This window comes from Phocoena phocoena, chromosome 15 (genome assembly GCF_963924675.1).
Source record: "Phocoena phocoena chromosome 15, mPhoPho1.1, whole genome shotgun sequence".
Taxonomy (NCBI): Eukaryota; Metazoa; Chordata; class Mammalia; order Artiodactyla; family Phocoenidae; genus Phocoena; species Phocoena phocoena.
In genome coordinates, this window is record NC_089233.1 from 16,910,207 (window position 1) to 16,929,845 (window position 19,639).

General features: G+C 52.7%; 1 protein-coding gene across 2 annotated transcripts in view; it reads left to right on the plus strand.

The window, feature by feature from the left end:
- The first annotated feature begins 9,629 nt into the window (after positions 1-9,629).
- The window catches only part of GSG1L (GSG1 like), a 221,502-nt gene continuing 211,492 nt past the window's right edge, over positions 9,630-19,639 (plus strand). For both annotated transcript variants that reach the window (XM_065892928.1, XM_065892929.1), the window contains exon 1: positions 9,630-9,981. In XM_065892928.1, coding sequence (XP_065749000.1) covers positions 9,630-9,981 — 352 coding nt within the window. The remainder of the gene's footprint in view (positions 9,982-19,639) is intronic.

Sequence of the window (19,639 nt, forward strand, 5' to 3'; positions counted from 1 at the left end):
ACCTGTTTTAACGAAACCCTCTTCTAACTCAGTAGAATTCTTTTCTGCTCAAAAACTCTACACAATGTTACATGTCAAATTTATTCCATTAGGAAAACCAAAAAACAAACAACTAAACAAAACCCCCTCCCAACACACAGAACAGAGTTGACCACTCACAGAGTTGCCAGGTGGAACTTCCAGAAGTGATGGCTGCCAGGTCAAAGTATCCTGGGCCACAGGAACGGGAGTCACATACCTGGGGTTGAACTCTAGCTCTGCCATTGACCTTGGGCAGGTCAACTCCTCTTTCAGCCTCAGTTTTCTCATCTTTAAAATGCGGATACAAGGGCCCCTGACTCATAGGGCTATTGCAAGGAAAAAATGAGGTCATGCGTATAAAGGTCTGGGTACACCATATGGCACTTATGTTCAATAAATCGTCTTTCTCTTTGCTTTACTTGGGAGACTAAACCAGTAAAAGGAGTGTCAGGCAGTTGTGTATGTGTGTGTGTGTGTGTGTGTGTGTGTGTGTGTGTGTGTGTGAGCATCTCTACTGTTTAACAGATTGTGTGGTAAAGGTAAGAGGCTCCAGAATATATGTCTCGATCAGAAACCCGAGGAAGATAAGGCAGTGCGAGCACAGGCAAGATTCACCCATTTTCAGTGAGTTCTGTGTCCTTCGCCTCCCATCAGAGTGTGGGTGTCCCTTGAGGCTGTGCCGAAACCACAGGCCTGGACTCAAATCCGCTAGAAGCTTATGGTGTCTCCTGGGTGGTGGGGGAAGCTCTGGTTCCCAAGTCTGAGGGTCCCCATGTTCTCACACTGGCCCCATCAACAGTCTCCCCTTTGCCAGTATCATCTGTCACAGTCACAACAACGATGTCCTAAACATGCTGTCCAGTTGGCTTCTCATGGTTTTGCCACGTCCGTGCCATAGTTTCTCCATCTGTCAAAAAGGTCTAGAATCGGACCTGCCTCACAGGGCTGTTCGTGGATATAGTAAGTTAATCCGTCTGAGCCCGCTTACAAAGTGCCTGACACAGAGTCCCTATTCTCTATCAATCACCGTATTTATGATTTATATTATTACTACTAAGAACAAGACCTTTGCATAGAAGACTCTTCAGTGATACTTTGTTACGAGATGGGGAGGGACCCTGAGTATGACTTCAAACAGCTGCTGAGTCTGGAGATGAGGCTCATGTATTTAAAGACAAGCGCCCACATTCGCTGACCTCTTCTGGGGTGATACGTGACTGTCGACTATTTGCCCCCCTGAAAACAAAGCACCTAATCTGTTCTTCTAAGAGGAAGGTAACTTTTAAACAATGGGAGAGAATGTAACTGCATTTTTACATCTTTGGAAAGAGCATTTTGAAAGCAGATGTTTGGAAATGTTTCCATTGTTATGAGCTTGTATTGCCAAAAAGCAAGGAAAGTATGTTTCCCTTAGAAACTCTCCAAGCCTGCACACTTCAAGAACTTGAAAACGGAAGATTCCAACCAATTTCAAAAAGCTTCCAAAAAGAAAACTTTCAGGGGGTTTTGAATCCATTTGTCTTCCGATTTGTTTGCCGGACTTAGTGATGGATATCTAGAAAGATGAATGTAGGTGAGCCAGATTTCACCAAAAACTGTTCCCTATTTTGAGAATGGGACTAAAATATGAATATTGGTGTTTAGAAAGCACAGCCCAGGGCTTCCCTGGTGGCGCAGTGGTTGAGAGTCCGCCTGCCGATGCAGGGGATACGGGTTCGTGTCCCGGTCTGGGAAGATCCTACATGCCGCGGAATGGCTGGGCCCATGAGCCACGTCCAGAGCCTGTGCTCCACAACGGGAGAGGCTGCAACAGTGAGAGGCCCGCGTAACACAAAAAAAAAAAAAAAAAAAAAAAAAAAGGAAGCACAGCCCATGAGGTGCTTCTTTCATTTGGATTTAGACATATTTGTATAAATCCAAATGAAAGCGGTCTTTTCAGCTCTAACAGCCAAATCAAGTATGGAAGTAACTCTACACAGAACCAGACTCCTGAATCACGACAGCACGGAGTGTTAACCCATGTTTTTCAAAAAATTGAAGAAAGCGTATGCAGTTGCATTGCTAGCTGTAAAAATATGTTATAAAGAATGTTTAAAGGAAGGCCAAAAGGTCTATTACACTGTTACTAAATAAAATAAAAACATTTAAAAGCCGTGTTTATTTAATCTTTATGTCCTCCTTTAAATTCTTTTAGTTTTTATATATGCTTTATACTGCTGGTAATATATTTGTAATTTATAAACTTTTATGCCCACTTGGAGACCTCTGCTCTCAATCACCTAATAGAGTCCCAGGTGTCCCTCAGGTCGCTGTGGAGGCAATTTTAGCTTCTTGGTGGAGGGTGGATGGGGAGAGAGGGGGCTTTCTTCGGGGTCCAGGGAAGCAGAGCCTGCTGCCCCATTCTCAGCCTCTAGGGGGCAGAAGAGGGAAGCAAAAAACAGCTTGGGGGAAAAACGGACTCAGAAAGACAGCCCAAGAAGGGCTGGCTTCAGGAGATACCTTAGAATGTCTGTTTTCTCCCCAGCCTTCCTCACTGTCCCCTCTCAAGACTGGAGTAAAACAAACCAGCTACAGCCCCTGAGGACTGAGAAAAATCCCACTGAGTGCTGGAAACAAGGAGGGGAGTCAGTGGGCTATGGGGCTTTCACCTGGACACTTGACTAACATGAAGATAGATGACAGACAGCCAGGCCCTGGACTCCGGCCCCTGCCCTGCTTAATTCTTAATGCCCTGAGATTAAGAATTCCATAAGGGTTCAATTACATCCCTTTGGCCAAAGTGCCCGACGTGCCCTCGGTCCTAAATAAATGTTCCCACACTCTTTCTCGTGATTCATTCACGCTCCATCCCCCTGAGATCTTCCCTGGCCTGTCATCCAGAGGACATCACTGCTGATGGTGGGGACCAGTGTGAGGCCCTCCTGTCCTCCTCCCACTTCTCTCCAGGACTGGCTCACTTCCGTCCTGCCCCGGATGTCGGAGCTGAGGTTGATATGTTGGTCACCCTATGGCTGTGGTTTCTGAGCACTTTTTTTTTTTTTTCGTTACGCGGGCCTCTCACTGTTGCAGCCTCTCCCGTTGCGGAGCACAGGCTCCGGACGCGCAGGCTCAGTGGCCATGGCTCACGGGCCCAGCCGCTCCGCGGCATGTGGGATCTTCCCGGATCGGGGCACGAACCCGCGTCCCCTGCATCGGCAGGCGGACTCTCAACCACTGCGCCACCAGGGAAGCCCTCTGAGCACATTTTTGAGCAGACGTCCGGCGGTGCATGTGTGCCCTAGCCTGTTTGTTCTCTGTGAATACGGCCAGATAAAAAGCCCAGGCTTCCGTCTCATCACCAGAGCAGGTGTGGACCACAGCATGAGCCTCCTGACACACCTCCAGGACTCCTTACCTCCCAGCCACCCACCCTGCCAGCCCCCTGTGCAACCTTCCAGAAACACAGCCGTGGGCGTGTCATGCTCTAGGTTCCACAGTCATCACTGGATCCTCATCACTGATGGGGTAAGACCTTAGCTCCTGGGTTGATGTTCAAGGCCGTGGGATAGGAGCTCTCCCCAACCCCCTGCACTCCAAGCGTCTTCTCTCTCCATGCCTCAGTTTCCTCATCTGTCAAATGGAGGCAACTAGCCTTGTGAGGGTTGAGAGTGACAGGGGATGGAAGTCTCCCCCTGTGGTGAGGACGCTCAGCATGTGTTGATGCCCCCTCCTCCTCCCCACTTACAGATGAGAAAGCTGAGGCTCTGAGAGGTAGGGGTGGCCCAGATGTGGCAGAGCCAGGATTCAAATTCAGACCTTCCACCCTCGATCCGGGACATCTGCTAACACATCCCAGCTCAACCGTCCCTCCTCAGTGAGGCCCCTGGTTGCTGTCACTTGCATCCTGTTTTACCATCTGCAATTATTGAATGTATGAGCGGTTTCCTTGCTCATTGCTGTCTCCTCTTCTAGAACATAGCCCCATGAAGGTATGGACCTGGTTGGTCTTGTTCGTTGAAAGCCTAGCACAGAGCCAGGGCCTGTTAAATTCTTCTTGAATAGTTGTTGGAAGAGTTAAGACAGTTTCAAAGAAAACTCCAGTTGATCACTTGCTAATGAAGTGGGCTCCTTCCTCCCCTGGAGACCCCACACTCTGGGACTTCTTTGATTGCACAGAGCTCCAGGGTCCCTTCCTCCCCTGGGAACACTGGCCCCAAGCAGCAGGCAGCCTCACAAACACACCAGCGTCGCGAGGCCGGCTTTCACTGAAGCCCTGGAGAGGCATCTGAACCAGGGAGTAAAGTGTGTATTAGGCTTAGATACCTTGGGAGTTAATGTTTAAAAAACCTCACCAGTAATTGGAAATTGGCTAATCCCTTGCTATAATAGGGAGGGCCTGGAGGCCGGAGATGCTCTGGTTTCCCAAGCTTTATTTTGAAGGCTTAGAAAAGAGGAGGTGACTGGGATTCCCTGATGGCGCAGTGGTTAAGAATCCGCCTGCTAATGCAGGGCACACGGGTTCGAGCCCTGGTCTGGTAAGATCCCACATGCTGCAGAGCAACTAAGCCCATGTGCCACAACCACTGAGCCTGTGCTCTAGAGCCCGTGAGCCACAACTACTGAGCCCACGTGCCACAACTACTGAAGCCCGCGTGCCTAGAGCCCATGCTCCGCAACAAGAGAAGCCACCACAATGAGAAGCCCGTGTACTGCTACGAAGAGTGGCCCCCGCTCGCTGCAACTACAGAAAGCCCGCGTGCAGCAACGAAGACCCAACACAGCCAAAAATAAAAACAAATAAATAAATTTTTTAAAAAAAGAAAAAGAAAACAGGAAGTGACTTAGGAGGTCCAGAAGCTGGTGAGAGTGTTTGCAGCAGCTCACTCCAAGTAGAAAGTGAGATGCATTTGGGTCATGTCCCTTCAAAGCATATTCATGGCTCCTGAAAAGTATGAATTGGATTATTAACAGCAACAGTTTTTCTGGTAAATTTTGTTGAATATAAAAAAGGGCACAGTTCGCAACTGTATGGCTCAATGAGTTTTCCTGAAGCGCACACACCTGTGTGACCAGCCCCCAGAAGCCCTACCCCCAGGGGCCCCTTTCAGTCACTATGCCACCTCGAGACTAACCATCACCCTGACTTTTAGCACCACAGACGTGCTACGTGGTGTTATCAAAAATGTTTGGGGCCTTGATTCCAGGTTCTCAAATTTGAATGCCCCCAGGGGCTCCCCACAGGTGTCCCTAACGATGGAAAGGCCCAGTGGGACTGTGGTCCCTCGTGATCCGCTTTACGGGGAACTTTGGCAATGGTTGCCAGGCAAAAATGCAGGCCCGGTGTCGGCAGGTAACTTGATCTTGCCAGAGAAGCTGAAAGTCTAGGTTTTTATGGGAAATCATGATTATTGAATGTTGGCAACTCATGAAAATTTAGCACCCTGTGGAGGCCAATTCCAACCAGGCCAAACAAAACATGCTCATGGGCCAGACTTGGCCTGCAGGCTGCGGGTGGAGGTGACCTTGCGGGACCCCCAGGCCCGTGGGGGAGACAAGCATGAACACAGACATCACAGCACAGGAGGGGTGACGAAGGGCCAGACGGAGATGGACAGAGACAAGGAAGGCTCTGCCGTGCGTGGAGCGATGTGTGACCAGCACTTTGAAGGACGCACAGGATCAGCACAGCCAGGGCATCCAGGCAGAGGGAGGGGGAGGGAGGGAGGTGGGCGAGGCCTGCGGGACTGTCCCAGCCCACGGTTATCAGGAAGCGCAAAGTGTCTTGGTGCCGGCGGCATGGGAGGGGCTGAGATGTGGGCAGGGCCAGCCGTACAGGAACTGGAAAGGCAAACTGGGGCATCTAGACTTTGTCCTGGGGCCGGCAGAGGGCAGTACTTGAGCAGGTTAAACAGAGGCATTGGCGGCATTCCCTGGTCCAGTGGTTAGGACTCGGTGCTTTCACTGCGGTGGCCGGGGTTCAATCCCTGGTCGGGAGTCTTGGGAGACAGGAGGCCTTGGCCTTTGACAGTGTCTGAAGAGGAGGGGACAGGGGCTTGGGCCCACATTTCTGGCCTCCTAAACAAGCTCCCTCCCCACCTCAGCCCCACCCCAGGCAAAGACCCTCCTTGACCAAACCTTAGTCGGGCTCCTCTGAGCCCTTTTCTCAACTAGGCCCTGACCTTAGGCTCTGTCCTTGGCCGGCTTATTCCAGTTTTAGCAAGAATCCTACTGGTTCAGTTTAGCAAGAATCCCTCATCCTTGAAACCCAATCAAGTTCCTCATTCCCCACTCCAGACAGCTTACCCTGCTGGGCCGCCTTCAGCAGGAATCCTGTCAAGTCGCTTTAGCCAGAATCCCCCCAGCCCTGAGGTTTCCTCTGCCCACCGACCGCCCCCCTGCTCCTTGGCGATAAATCCCCTCTTGTCGCTGTGTTCAGAGTTCAGCCCAATCTCTCTCCTTTTGCAGTGGTCCTTTTGCAGTGGTCCCTGAATAAAGGCTGCCTTACCGTCTTAACAAGTGTCATGGATAATTTTTCTTTAACACCTGTCCACACCCAAGGCAACTGTAACATTATTTGAGGATAAAAATACGTATCCTATCCAAGGGGCTTGCTCGAGTTTGGATTCGGTTCCGGAAGGGTGTGCAGACACATGCAGTGGCGCCCTCTGGTGGCACAATCTCCACCCCCTCGTCCTTATCCTCACTTCGAGTACAAGGTCCAGGGCAACATCAGTCAGAACTTTGGAGCTTCCCCGCGCCCCGCCCCCACCTGCTCGGGCTCAGCACAGGGAAGCTCTGTCCTTGCAGGAGCTCCTGCCAAACACCTCACAGGCGTCTTACACATCCCACCTCAGATCCTGCTGGATCTGCTTTTGAAGATTGACACAGATGCAGAACCTCGTTGCAACCACCCTGGTCTGAGCCGCTGGCATTACTTGCACGGATTCACTCACTAGCCCCCTGCTGGTCTCTGTTTCCCCCTTCTTAATTCAGCATCTAGAGTGGTCCTGTTATACTCCAAGTCAGATATGTCTCTCCTCTACTCAGAACCTCCCCAGGCTCCCACCCAACTCAGAATAAATGCTGGAGTCCTTGTAACTGACTCCACACACGATGACCTGTCCCCTCCCCCCATCACCTCTCTACTCTCCCTGCTCACTCATCTCCAGCCACACTGCTTTCTCAGTTATCCCCTGCCTCAGGGCCTTTGCACTGGCTGCTCCCTCTTCCTGGAACCTCCTTTCCTGGGATATCTCCATGGCTTGCTCCCGCCCTCCTTCAAGCCTTTGCTCCAATGTCAACTTCCCAGTGAGATCTCCTTGAAGTCCTGATTTAACATCACAATCTGCTACCCTCACTCCTATCCTCCTCCCTGCTTTATTGTTCTCCTTGGCTCTTAACACCTGCCGACTCTACAACGTACTTATTAATGCTGTACATGCTCTTTTCTCTCTGGTGCTCAGCATCCAATGGGCACTCAGAGTGGAAGACTGTCTTAGATGGAAATTTCAAACCGCTCTGTGCTTCCTCTGGGTACTTCTTAAGAGAGTGTGGTCCCTGAGACATATGTCACTTGGGCTCTCCCGGCTTTGAATGCCCAGGACAGGGTTCCCAGCCTGTAGGTCCCTGAGTGCTACACACACGCACGTGAACCACCGTCTCGAGCCAACATCTGAGGGACTGGTTTTCAAATGTGTACAGATACTCCTCTGATGAATACTGCTCGGCCGTTTAAAAGTGTCACTGAATTCTTTTCAGCTGTTTGGCCATGATGTATTTTCCCTCTCAACCAATACCCTCAATACTGAATGGAGGTCCTCCTCAAAATAGCTGGGAACGCCTTGCCTAGGGCCGGAAAAGGGATCTAATGAACAAGTCTGGAGACCCTTGGCCATCCTTCATATGGGTTCCTGCCAGGAACGTTGCCTACAATTATTCTCACCTACCCCCAGGCAAAGTAGCCGCAGCTGCTAGGGAGCACAGGCTCACCCACTAGAGTAAGGCAATCCGTTAACCTTGAATTCTGCAAGCCCTGCCACTCCACGAGCAGGGGGCTGTTGGAGCAGTTCTCAGCTTGGGCAGAATTCAGATGAGCTCTTGTAATCAACATGCAATTAACTGTTGCACATCCTGGGCATCCGGGCACCCTGTGCTTTGCAGTGTGACGGGGCTTCAGGGGTCATGGTTATTTTAGAGCAGAGGTGGGGATGGAGCGTTCATAGTTGGGCAATCCCACCTTGCACAGGAGATCCTGAAAAGGTCTGTGTGAATTTAATCCTCTGATCTTGGTTTAGATGTTAATAATAATAATGATGGCCAGCATTTATTGAGCACCTACTATGTGCCAAGTGCTTTTTGCAGGTGTGATCTCATTCCGACAGCCCAATATTCCTCCTCCCTTTTATAGATATGGAACTGAGACTCAGAAAGGTTTAGTACAATAACTTGTTCAAAGCCCACAGCTGGTGAAGCCCCAGGGTCGCCTGACCCCAAAGTCAGTATTCTTGACCTTTCTGTTCCCACCCCCCACCTTGGAGATTCTGGGTTGGCAGCCTCTGTAGGGCACCCCTGCCTGATAACTGCAACAACTTTGTGTCTGGTGTGGTATCTCCTTGGTATCATACTGCTAAGGATCTCAGGTGGGTGGGGATGCCTGCATGGGGAAGTCCCATTCGTCATATCCGACACTTGGCATCCTGTGTGGCACACCTCTTTGCCACCCTTCGTGCCGTACCATGCCATGATAAGGAGCCCGGGTGACTGCAGCTTCATCCTGCCAGGGGAGCCTCTCCTGTTGGTTCACACAGCCCAAATCTCCCTGGGAGACCCCCAGGGGAAGCACAAGCCCTTTAGACTCTACAACCCCGCATTTCTGGTGAGGTACCCCTCCTGACAGGTCCTGCAACTCCAGGATCAGTAATGAGGCATCCTTTTCAGTGGGTCCTGCTGCTTCTTGGGTGTGGGAAGCCCAAAAAACTCAACTCTGCAGCTCAGACTCTTTGGGGCTCCTTCTTGGGGCTCCCTACCGGGCCTCCAGGGGAGGGTGCTGCGGGTCCATGTTCGTCGTGGGGAGCCCCAGCAGGCTCTGCCCTTCTCTCCAGAGGGCGGGACTTCTCTGGTTCCTGTGTGAGATGACCGCTCCTGGCTGGTTTTGTTGCTTCACGTTCCCGGTGGGAAGCCTCTTTCTCTGAGAGCGCCTTCTCTGGCACTCTCTTTGCTTCTCAGACTCTCCACTCGGGTGCGGGTCTCTTTAGGGGGCGCCCTTCTCTCCAAGTGAGGGCGGGAACCAGAACAGTGTCGCCGGCCGCCTGCAGGTGTCTCCCCACGGAGGGGCGCGCGTCCCTGCGCCGTGGCCGCTGCCAGGCGCCAGCGGCTCCTCGCCGAGGTGCACTCGCGCTCCGGGCTCCGGGCGCGCAGGAGCCGCTCCGCCACCGCCCGCCCCCCGCGCCCCCCGTGCGCCGCGCCCCCACCCCGGGGGCGGGGGCATGGGCCAGCGCCGCGTCCGCCGCCGCCCATCGCAGGCGCCCGAGCCCCGGGGCGCGGCGGGCAGCGGCCGCTGACGCGGGGCGCCGGCTGCCAACTTCGCGCGCGGAGCTCCCCGGCGGCGCAGTCCCGGCGGCGCGGGCGGCATGAAGACGAACCGCCGCGGCCGAGCGCTTCTGGCCGTGGCCCTGAACCTGCTGGCGCTGCTCTTCGCCACCACCGCCTTCCTCACCACTCACTGGTGCCAGGGCACGCAGCGGGTGCCCAAGCCGGTCTGCGGCCAGGGCGGGAGCACCAACTGCCCCAACTCGGGCGCCAACGCCACGGCCAACGGCACCGCCGCCCCCGCCGCCGCCGCCGCCGCCGCCGCCGCCGCCGCGGGGAACGGCCCCCCTGGCGTCGAGCTCTACAGCTGGGAGACAGGCGACGACCGATTCCTCTTCAGGAATTTCCACACCGGCATCTGGTACTCGTGCGAGGAGGAGCTCGGCGGGCTCGGTGAGTGAGCGGCGGCGCCCCGGGGCTCCGCTCCCGGCTCCCCCGGGCTGCGCGGCCCCGGCGCCCCAGACCCAAACCCGCGCTCCCTCCTCGCGTCCGGGCCGGGGGCCCGCGCCACCGCCAGGACGCCGTGCCCCGCGCTCCGCAGGCTCTGCCGAACGTTCGGGGGCGGGGAGCGCGGTGGGCAGGTCCGGGGGTGTCGAATGATGGCGTTCGGGACGCTCCGCCGTTTCAAGGTTCGGGCAGAGCTCGTGCCCCTTCCGAGCACCAGGCGCCTGTGGGGACGTCGCCGCGCCTTGGAGAGGCGCGTCTCCCGGCACCCACCCCGTTCCCTTCCGAGCCAGAACTCATCTCCATGCTCGCCCCTGCCCCCTCTTCCTTTCGCGGGGCACTGGCTACTCCCATCCATCCCTTCCTGCCTGGGGTGGCGATGGTGTTGGCGCAGGGACTGGTGCTGTCAGCCGCCCCTTCCACCGCAGATCCACAGAGCCAGAAGCCGAGGGGCTCGTTCTTCCACCCCCCTCCCCAGCCCGCACTAAACCGCTCCCGGACCGGGTTAGGGCAGCACGGGAATGAGGAGTGGGGGCAGTCTGGTGGGTTCCCGGCAGGGAGCCCTTCGCGTCCCGGCTCCTGCCCGGGAGAATATGCGGCGGGAAAGCGGGACAGCTCGGCGAGGCTCGGATCAGAATTGGGGCGCGGGGTGGGGGGGACTCTTCAGAAGGCAGATCAAACTGTTCCCTCGGCCTCGCACCCTTTCCTGGACCTGCCGCCGGAGGCAGCCAGGGCCGGAGTAAGTGTCCCCGAGGCAGGCATTGAGGCTAGGGCAGGGCTCAGGGGAAAGCTGCCTGGCGGTGGTTGTACCACATGCTGGGGATGCTGGTCCACACCACCCGGTACCTCCCAGACGATGTTGCTCCGAGGCCAAGTCTGGGGACCCTCTTGAGTGGAATTGACCTCTTTGCCCAAGGTGAAAACTCCCCGTGTGCCTGCCTAGCTCTTCGATGTCAGTGTGGGCTATGTGTGTAGTCTCATGTAGACAGGAGTGGGCCACAACCGCTGGTTTGCCCCGAATACGGCGTTGGCCTGACTGGTTTAAAGGACAGAGAGAGGAAGGTGTGAAATAAACCCGGGGAGGCTGCTGCCTCTGCCTGGAATGCCCTTCCCCGCATCTTCCCTGGCTGGCTCCTCCTCAGCTCCAGTGGGACTTCCTGACCCGCCTTCCCAGGCCGGGTCCCCTTGGAGAGAAGACCCCCCTCTCCCCCTTTGGAGGCAGGGTCTCCCCATCTTCGTAGCTCATCACCATTTTTATCTCCCCCATCACACTTGGCACACCTGAAGTTTTCTGGGGGCATGCCTTTGGTCACCAGCTTCTTGTCCCCCTTACCCATAGGATGTCACTCCATGAGGGCAGGGCCCCAGACGTCTTGTTCATTGCCATGCCCAGTTTCTGGGTACCGTCTAGTGCATAGAAGGTCTTCAATACCTATTTGCAGGATAAATGTTGGATGAGGCTTCGGGACCATGAACCAGAGGTTTCCCGGGGTGCTGCCTGCTCTGTCTTGCCTGTAGGGGTGCCCCACTGAACTTTCCTGGGACCACCTGCTTGATGCCGGCTGTTTGCCAAAGACACTCCGAATAGGGTCCCACCCCTTACCAGTTTCACCCCATCAGACTCACTTCTGGTGTGCACTCAGGACTTGAATTTTTACTCTGGGATGTAATAATAATAATCATTTAATGATTTAATAATAATTAACCTTAAAGGACATCTTGGCTAAAATTCCCTGCTTTCCGCTCAGCCCAATCCTCTCCCATGGAGGCCTCGGAATGCCTCGTCCTGGGAAATATCTGCACGCTTTGGGGTGGGGTCCCCCCACCTCACCTCCGCCTCTCACCAAGTTTCTCCTTCGTGTAAAAACGCAGACTCCCTGCCCTTTCCTTTATGTACACACTTAAATCCAGTGCTGTGTCCTGCAGCGGAGTTGTCCTGTCTCTGCCGCATGGAGTGTCTGGGCCCTCACTGGCCAGCTGAGCCTCTCAATTGTTTGAGGTCTCTCCTAGCTTCTTCCTGAAGGTCACGCCCCCCAACTCTTGCAGTTATTTCCCTGTAGCTTGTCCGTGTAGCTCCTCCAAGGCTTGATACAGGATGTTTAAAGCTAAGCATTAAAAAAATTGTTAATTAAAAACAATGCTGGCTCACGTGTATTGAGCCCTTCATGTGCACCAGACATTGTTAAAACTTCTCACCGGCCGGATCTTGTTGAATCCTTGCCAACACCCTCGTGGCAGGCACTTCTATGGTGCCCATTTTTTGCCAACACCCTCGTGGCAGGCACTTCTATGGTGCCCATTTTTCAGATGAGGAATTTGAAGCTAAGAGAGGTTTTCATCTGGCCTCACAGCTGATGAGGGGGCCTGAATTGTCTTCATGGGGCACAAAGGAATCAAAATGAAGTGATCAGGGAAGAGAATGGTACAGTTGGGGGTCAGAGAAAGGCGTGATCTGGGGGGGCTCAGCATAAGCCCCTCACCCCCAGTCCTTGGTTAGTAAAAACATTGATGGTTAGTTTGTTGGGTAAATAAACCAAACCCACAGTTTTCTCTTTCCTCTTGATCACTGTTGGCTAGAGATCGCCCCTCCCAGAAAATCACAATTTTCCTCCCTGGGAGCTTGGAAAATAGTTATCAGCCTGTCAGTGCTGGTGAGAAATTTGGAAGGTCTGAGCCAAGCTTTGGATGGCTTCCCCCGCTGATCCTACAGTGCCCAAATCCTGCCCCTCCACGGTCACGGTACTGAAAGGGTGTCAGGAGGTACCTGGCCTCAAACTTTTGTTGCTATGACAACCTTTCTTCTGCGTTCTGCGACCATTTTAAAATTTATTTTCTACTTGAAGAGAAAAAAAAAAAAAACAACACCCCAACAGCCCTCCCCCCCGAACAAAATCCTGTCCTCCCCGCCAGAACGTCAAGGACCAACTTCCTTTCCTCATGCCCATGAAACTACAGGGAAGGCTTTCTTCCTTTCTCTGCATTTTATGTTCACTCCAATGGAAACACCAACCACGAAATACTAACCTCTCCGTGAGAAGCAGCTGCTAAATGTTCCTTCCTCTCAAACGCCTGTTTGGTAATTTCTTTCTGTGCTCAGAAAAACCTCTCCCCATTCTGGGCAGCCACAGGGAAATCTAATAAACCCTTTTCCCACACGAAAAATCTACGGCGTTCATAAAGAAAACTGCAGCCTGTCCTAAACAGACACAATTTCCCCAGACCCGGCACAAAGGAAGCTTTTCTCCTTCCTCCAAGAAGGAGCATCAGCCTCCTTCAACAAACAGAAAGAGAAGTGTGGCCTCGACACAGAATTACCCCAAGCCCTTCACGCAGATTGGATCTCTCTTCTGGATTAGATGCTCGCAAGGCTCGGGTGGGTGCAGACGCAGGCATTGGGGTTGGAGGGGCAGCAGAGAAAGGCCTGGAGGGGTCACGAGTGAAGGTCTGGAGGCGGGCAGGTGGGGCTGGCAGGCAGGTGGCTGTGCTGACGGGGAGCACAGGTGATGCTGGACTTCAGTCTCAGGGCGTGTGTGTTTGAACCTCAGGAAGTGGGTGGCTCCGGAGGACTGATGGGGTGGCAGGGTCTAGGAGGGCTTGTGAGCGTGGCTGGAGGGAAGTGGGATAGGGGCGGCCAGAGAGAAGGGAGAGGAGGAGCTGGACGTTTGGTGTCCCGACTCTAGACCCACTCTCTCCCCTGTCATGGGTGGGACAGTGCCCACTCTCTCTTGTGAAGGATGGATGCCACGCGCTGCCTCTTTTTAGCAGTGTGGTTTGGGCGAGGGCCTCAGTTTGCTGCCCTGGAGAATGGGGTTAGGGAGATCAGAGCAACTAGCAGCTGCTCATGGTGCAAGGATTCAGTGAAATAGTGCAGGGAAGTGCCGGGCACCCGTTGGGTGTGTGAGTGCCCCTGGTCACCTCTGGGCTGCCGCCTGTCCGAGCCACCCACGTCTCTCCTGTGGACTTCGGCAGCAGCCTCCCCGCTGCCACCATTGCCCCCACCCCTGCCAGTCCCCTGGCCACCCTGCATCTGAGTACTCATCAGATCCTGTCTCCTTTGCACAGCCCCCCTCTGACAACTGCCCCTCCCCCCCACTTAGAGTCAAAGCCACATCCTCCCCAAAGCTTGAGGCCCTGCGTGAAGGTGGCCCTCAGCCCCTCCCTGGCTACATGGCCTCTCTGCCTCTCTGGGGTCCTTTCCTTCTCCCGCCTGGTCACTGGCTTCTGCCACACTGGCTCCTGACACCAGGCACACTCCACCTCAGTGCCTTTGCACTGCCTTTCCCTCTGCCTGGAATGCTCTTCCCTCAGTTGGCCACAAGACTGTTTCTGGAAACTTCTTGAAGTCAGCTCTTTCCTAGCACCCCATTCAATATTGATCTCCCCATGCTTTTGCTGCTTGATTTTTCTGCTAGCATTTGCCACCGTTTTCCTCAGTGTTCCTCGTTTGTTTTGTGTGTGGTCCACCAGCTCCGTGAAGGTGGAGGTTGAGTTTGTGTTGTTTCACGGCTGGCTCCCCAGTGCTCAGGACACTGGCAGCGGTAGGTGTTCAGTCAACATTTGTGGGATAGATGTTGGTTGTTATGTCTGTCGTCCTTTGTGTCCGGTTCTCTGCCAGGCTCTTAGTGTCTTCTTATGTTGCAGGGAAGCAGGGGGCCTGGCCGGGGACCCCTCCCCTTCCACTGAGGCTTCTGTTACATCTACCCCTCATTACACACACACGCACACACACATGCACACACACACGCATGAGTGTGGGGCGGGCCCATAGCCCCTCAGGAGAAGGCCCCTGCCACCCCCCTGCCTTTCTTGCTTCCCCTTCATTTCTACAGAAAACCCCAGCTCTTCTGTCCGTCCCTTATATCATGCTGCTACATTTTCACAAGTATGAGGACGCGTGTGATGTCCCCAACCTGGGGACTTGCGGCGCTTGGGAATACGTTGGTGTAATATTAGACAGGCCAGGAGCAGCTGATACATGAGGAGTTGGACTTTGAAGGGCATGGCTTGAGCCCCCAAAAGTGTTACTTCCTTTTGTTCCCATAACAGCCATATGAGGTAGGTGCCATGGTTACACCCGATGAGGAAACCGAGGCACAGAGAGGTGAAGTGACTTGTTCAAGGTCACACAGCTTCCAAGTGGCAGAGTTGTGATATGCAGAAGGCTCCAGAGCCTGGCTCTTGCCTGCGGTGCTGTGCTGCACCCCGTCCCCCCAACCCAGTTCACGCAGCCTCCCCAGGCACCTCCAAGAGGCCTCATTGAGAAGGACGCTGCACCAGGTGTCATGAACCCTGGGTTCAAGTCCAGCCTCCAGTGCCAACTTGTTGAATGACTTTAAACAAGTCACACTCCCTCTCTGTGGCCTTTTCTTTCCTTATGTGTAAAATGAGGGTTTGGTTTTATTTTTTGTCTGGTTGATGGAGGCGGCAGAGCACCCCAGGACCACAGGCCTTGTGGTCAGACAGTTCAGGCTCCAGCCACCATGCCACCACTCACCTGCTGTGTGACCTCTGGCAGGGGCTTGCCCTCTCTGGGCCTCTGTTTCCTTGGCTGGGACAAGAGGACGATCTGCCTCATGATAGTGTCCTTGGAGTTAAAGCAAGATAACGTGGATGCTTGGCTGGTACACAGCAATCACTCAATAACAGAGCTTTCGGTGACCTGACCTCGTGTCAGAGGCTGCAGACCCACGGCCATCGGGTCAGATCCAAACTGTCCATCCGTTTGTTTGGCCCTGCAGGGTCTTCAGCATCTTTGAATAAGTTGCCAATATTTGAAAATTGAGACACTTCACAGAAACATCTGGATTTATGGCTTTTCTCAAAAACCTGGCAGATCCATCAGCGCTGGGCCCAGGTTCCTGTGGGAGTGGCAGCTGCCCCTTCTGGGAGTCCATCGCCCACCCGTCCTCACTACTGAGGTAACTTTGCCGCCGTCCAGGCACTCAGGACCCAAGCCTTGGGGTCCTCCTTGGTGCCTCTTGCTCTCACATCCCACGTCTCATCCCTAGGTGAGTCCTGCCAGCTCTTCAGTCAGAATCCAGCCCCTGCCTGATCACGTTCCACCAGCTCTGCCCTGGCCGGGCCCCTGGTGCCTCTCCGCTGGACTAGGGCAGTAGCCCCTCCCTGGGCTCCCTGCTCCTGCCCTTGGCCCCCCACCATCTGTTCTCCACCCAGCAGCCAGAGGAATCCTGTTAAATCCGAGTCAGGTCACTTCCCTCCACTGCTCAGGGCCCTCCTGTGCATCTCATCTCGCTCAGTTACAGCCAGACATCCTCCAAAGCCTGCGGGCCCTTTGAAATTTGCCCCTATTGCCTCTCTGACCATCTCTCCCCGCAACTGCTCTGCTCCAGCCATACCAGCCTCCTTGCTGGTCCTTGAACAGGCCAAGACCTCCTGCCTCAGGACCTTTGCACTTGCTGTTCCTTCTGTGTGGGAACTCTTCTCCCTGTTGTCTGCCAGGCTCCCTCCCTTCTCAGGCAGGTCTCTGCTCAAAGGTTCTCTTCTCAGTGAGACCTTCCCAGACCACACGATGTATATCAGTGACCTCACCACCCCCAGGCACTTCTCCCTCCCTCCTTATTCCCCCAGCACTCTCATTATCGCCTTACCCACTACATACCACACTCATTTATCTTCTTCCTTTCATTAAAAAAATTTTTTTTAATTTTTATTGGAGTATAGTTGATTTACAATGTTGTGCTAGTTTCTGCTCTACAGCAAAGTGAATCAATTATACATACACATATCCACTCTTTTTTAGATTCTATTCCCATATAGGCCATTGCAGAGTACTGAGTAGAGTTTCCTGTGCTAAACCGTAGGTCCTTATTAGTTTTCTATTTTATATATAGTAGTGTGTATATGTCAATCCCAATCTCCCAATTTATCCCTGCCCCCCTTTCCCCCTTGGTAACCATAAGTTTGTTTTCTATATCTGTGACTCTATTTCTGGTTTTCACTTGTCTTCTTTATGATGTCTCTGCCCTGCACGGATGCTAGCTCCATGGTGGCAGGACTTGGTCCATTTCACGTAATGCCATATCCCAGAAACTAGACGAGCTGGCTTTGAGTAAGGGTTTGGTGAATACGTGTTGAAAGCATTTGGGATTCTAGGACCTTCTCAGGACTTGTGTGTGCAGTGAGAGGCCCCAAGCTCTGTGCCCATCATTCCCATGGACTTGTCAGATATTCCTTCTTCCCTCTTCCCTCCCCTGTTCTGCTCCCAAGAAGAGGTATTTAGTGGGCTGCTGTGAAGGGCTGAGGGGGTTCACTGTGGTCATCCTCCCTGTTTAAATCCTGGGGTACCAGACTCAGAACCATCTTGCAGGGATGCTGTGACCTCGGGCCTCTGTGCTGCCTGTGGGACCATCCGTGGTGGTTAAGCTCTTCTGGTCCCAAGTGATAGAAGCAGACTCAGGCCCACTTAAGGATAAAGGGGAGGTTTCTTTTTTTGTTTTTTTTTTTGTGGTACGTGGGCCTCTCACTGTTGTGGCCTCTCCCGTCGCGGAGCACAGGCTCCGGACGCGCAGACTCAGCGGCCATGGCTCACGGGCCCAGCCGCTCCGCGGCATGTGGGATCTTCCCGGACCGGGGCACGAACCCGTGTCCCCTGCATCGGCAGGCGGACTCTCAACCACTGCGCCACCAGGGAAACCCGGGGAGTTTTTAAGAAGGGTGATGCTGCTGCCTACAGAATCCAGGCAAAGGCCTCGGAGGTCAGAGCCGGGACCTCCTGGGCTCCTGGAGGCCAGAGTTGACGAGTCCTCCCTCAGGTCTAGAGCCACCAACTAAAATCCTACAGGGACCAGATTGGAAACCAAAGAGAGTGAACATACAGGGAGTGGGGGGGACTGTGGGGAACCGGGAGCGTCTGCCTGGCCTAAAGCGGCAGCTACTGTTCAGCTCCAGGTGACCATTATCATTGGGGGAGGGGAGACCGTGTGGTGCCAAGTTGTCCATTTCGTCAACACTCCAGGTTTTTATACCAGACCTCTTTTGTTTTTTTAGTAAGAATTGATACCTGCCACTTTTATTTGTTTTATTCTTTCTCTGTTAGGAAAACATTAACAGGAGATGGATATTTATTAATAAAATAATACATTTGTAGATGAATGGTTATTATAAGAGCAATTGAAATAATATAGTTTTATTAAATCATGGAAATAGATGAACAGAAACTTATATTAAAAATTGTAGATGTTACATTTTTTTAAATTTAGCTAAGTTGTTGAGGTATATTAGCTTGCTTTTATTTAAAATTTTTGAAAAATTGAAAATATTTCAAGTGTAATTTCTCAAATTTTGTTTTGACATATATACCAAACTTCTTGATGGTTGAAATTTGGCAATGAATTCAATTAAAAGTAAGAAGCCCGCTCTGCAGGCCCAAAGCCAACACTTATGAGGGGTGAGCAGACCCTGTCCTGCCAGTTTGCAACTTCTAAGCCAGAGCTCTGTTGTTCATGTGATTGGAGTCCCAGCTCCTTGTTTCCATGGTTATTGGTTCATGGTCTTGAGAGACAGTCTGATTGGACAGTGTGGTGCTGGTGGCCATGATGGCTGGTCCAGTCTGCTCTGTTCTGGGAGTGGAGATGTAGGATTACACAGCTCCATCCTGTGGATAGAGGGAAGGGGAAGCCAGGGGAATAGGTAGGGGCTTGGGCAGACATCCCCAAAGGAGTCGACCCTGTTAGGCAGGACACCAGGACTCCCTCAAAGTGAGGGAAACTCACCTGAAATGGGCTTAGGAAAACAAACAAACAATTTATGGTTGCTCTTTTTAAAAAACTTTTTAAAATTTTTTAATACAGCAGTTTCTTATTAGTCATCAATTTTATACACATCAGTGTATACATGTCAATCCCAATCACCCAATTCATCACACCACCATCCCCACCCCCCTGCGACTTTCCCCCCTTGGTGTCCATACGTTTGTTCTCTACATCTGTGTCTCAACTTCTGCTCTGCAAACCGGTTCATCTGTACCATTTTTCTAGGTTCCACATACATGCGTTAATATACGATGTTTGTTTTTCTCTTTCTGACTTACTTCACTCTGTATGATGGTCTCTAGATCCATCCATGTCTCAACAAATGACCCAATTTCGTTCCTTTTTATAGCTGAGTAATATTCCATTATGTACCACATCTTCTTTATCCATTCGTCTGTCGATGGGCATTTAGGTTGCTTCCATGACCTGGCTATTGTAAATAGTGCTGCAGTGAACATTGGGGTGCATGTGTCTTTTTGATTTATGGTTTTCTTTGGGTATATGCCCAGTAGTGGGATTGTTGGGTCATATGGTAATTCTGTTTTTAGTTTTTTAAGGAACCTCCATACTGTTCTCCATAGTGGCTGTATCAATTTACATTCCCACCAACAGTGCAAGAGGGTTCCCTTTTCTCCACACCCTCTCCAGCATTTGTTGTTTGTAGATTTTCTGATGATGCCCATTCTAACTGGTGTGAGGTGATACCTCACTGTAGTTTTGATTTGCATTTCTCTAATAATTAGTGATGTTGAGCAGCTTTTCATGTGCTTCTTGGCCATCTGTATGTCTTCTTTGGAGAAATGTCTATTTAGGTCTTCTGCCCATTTTTGGATTGG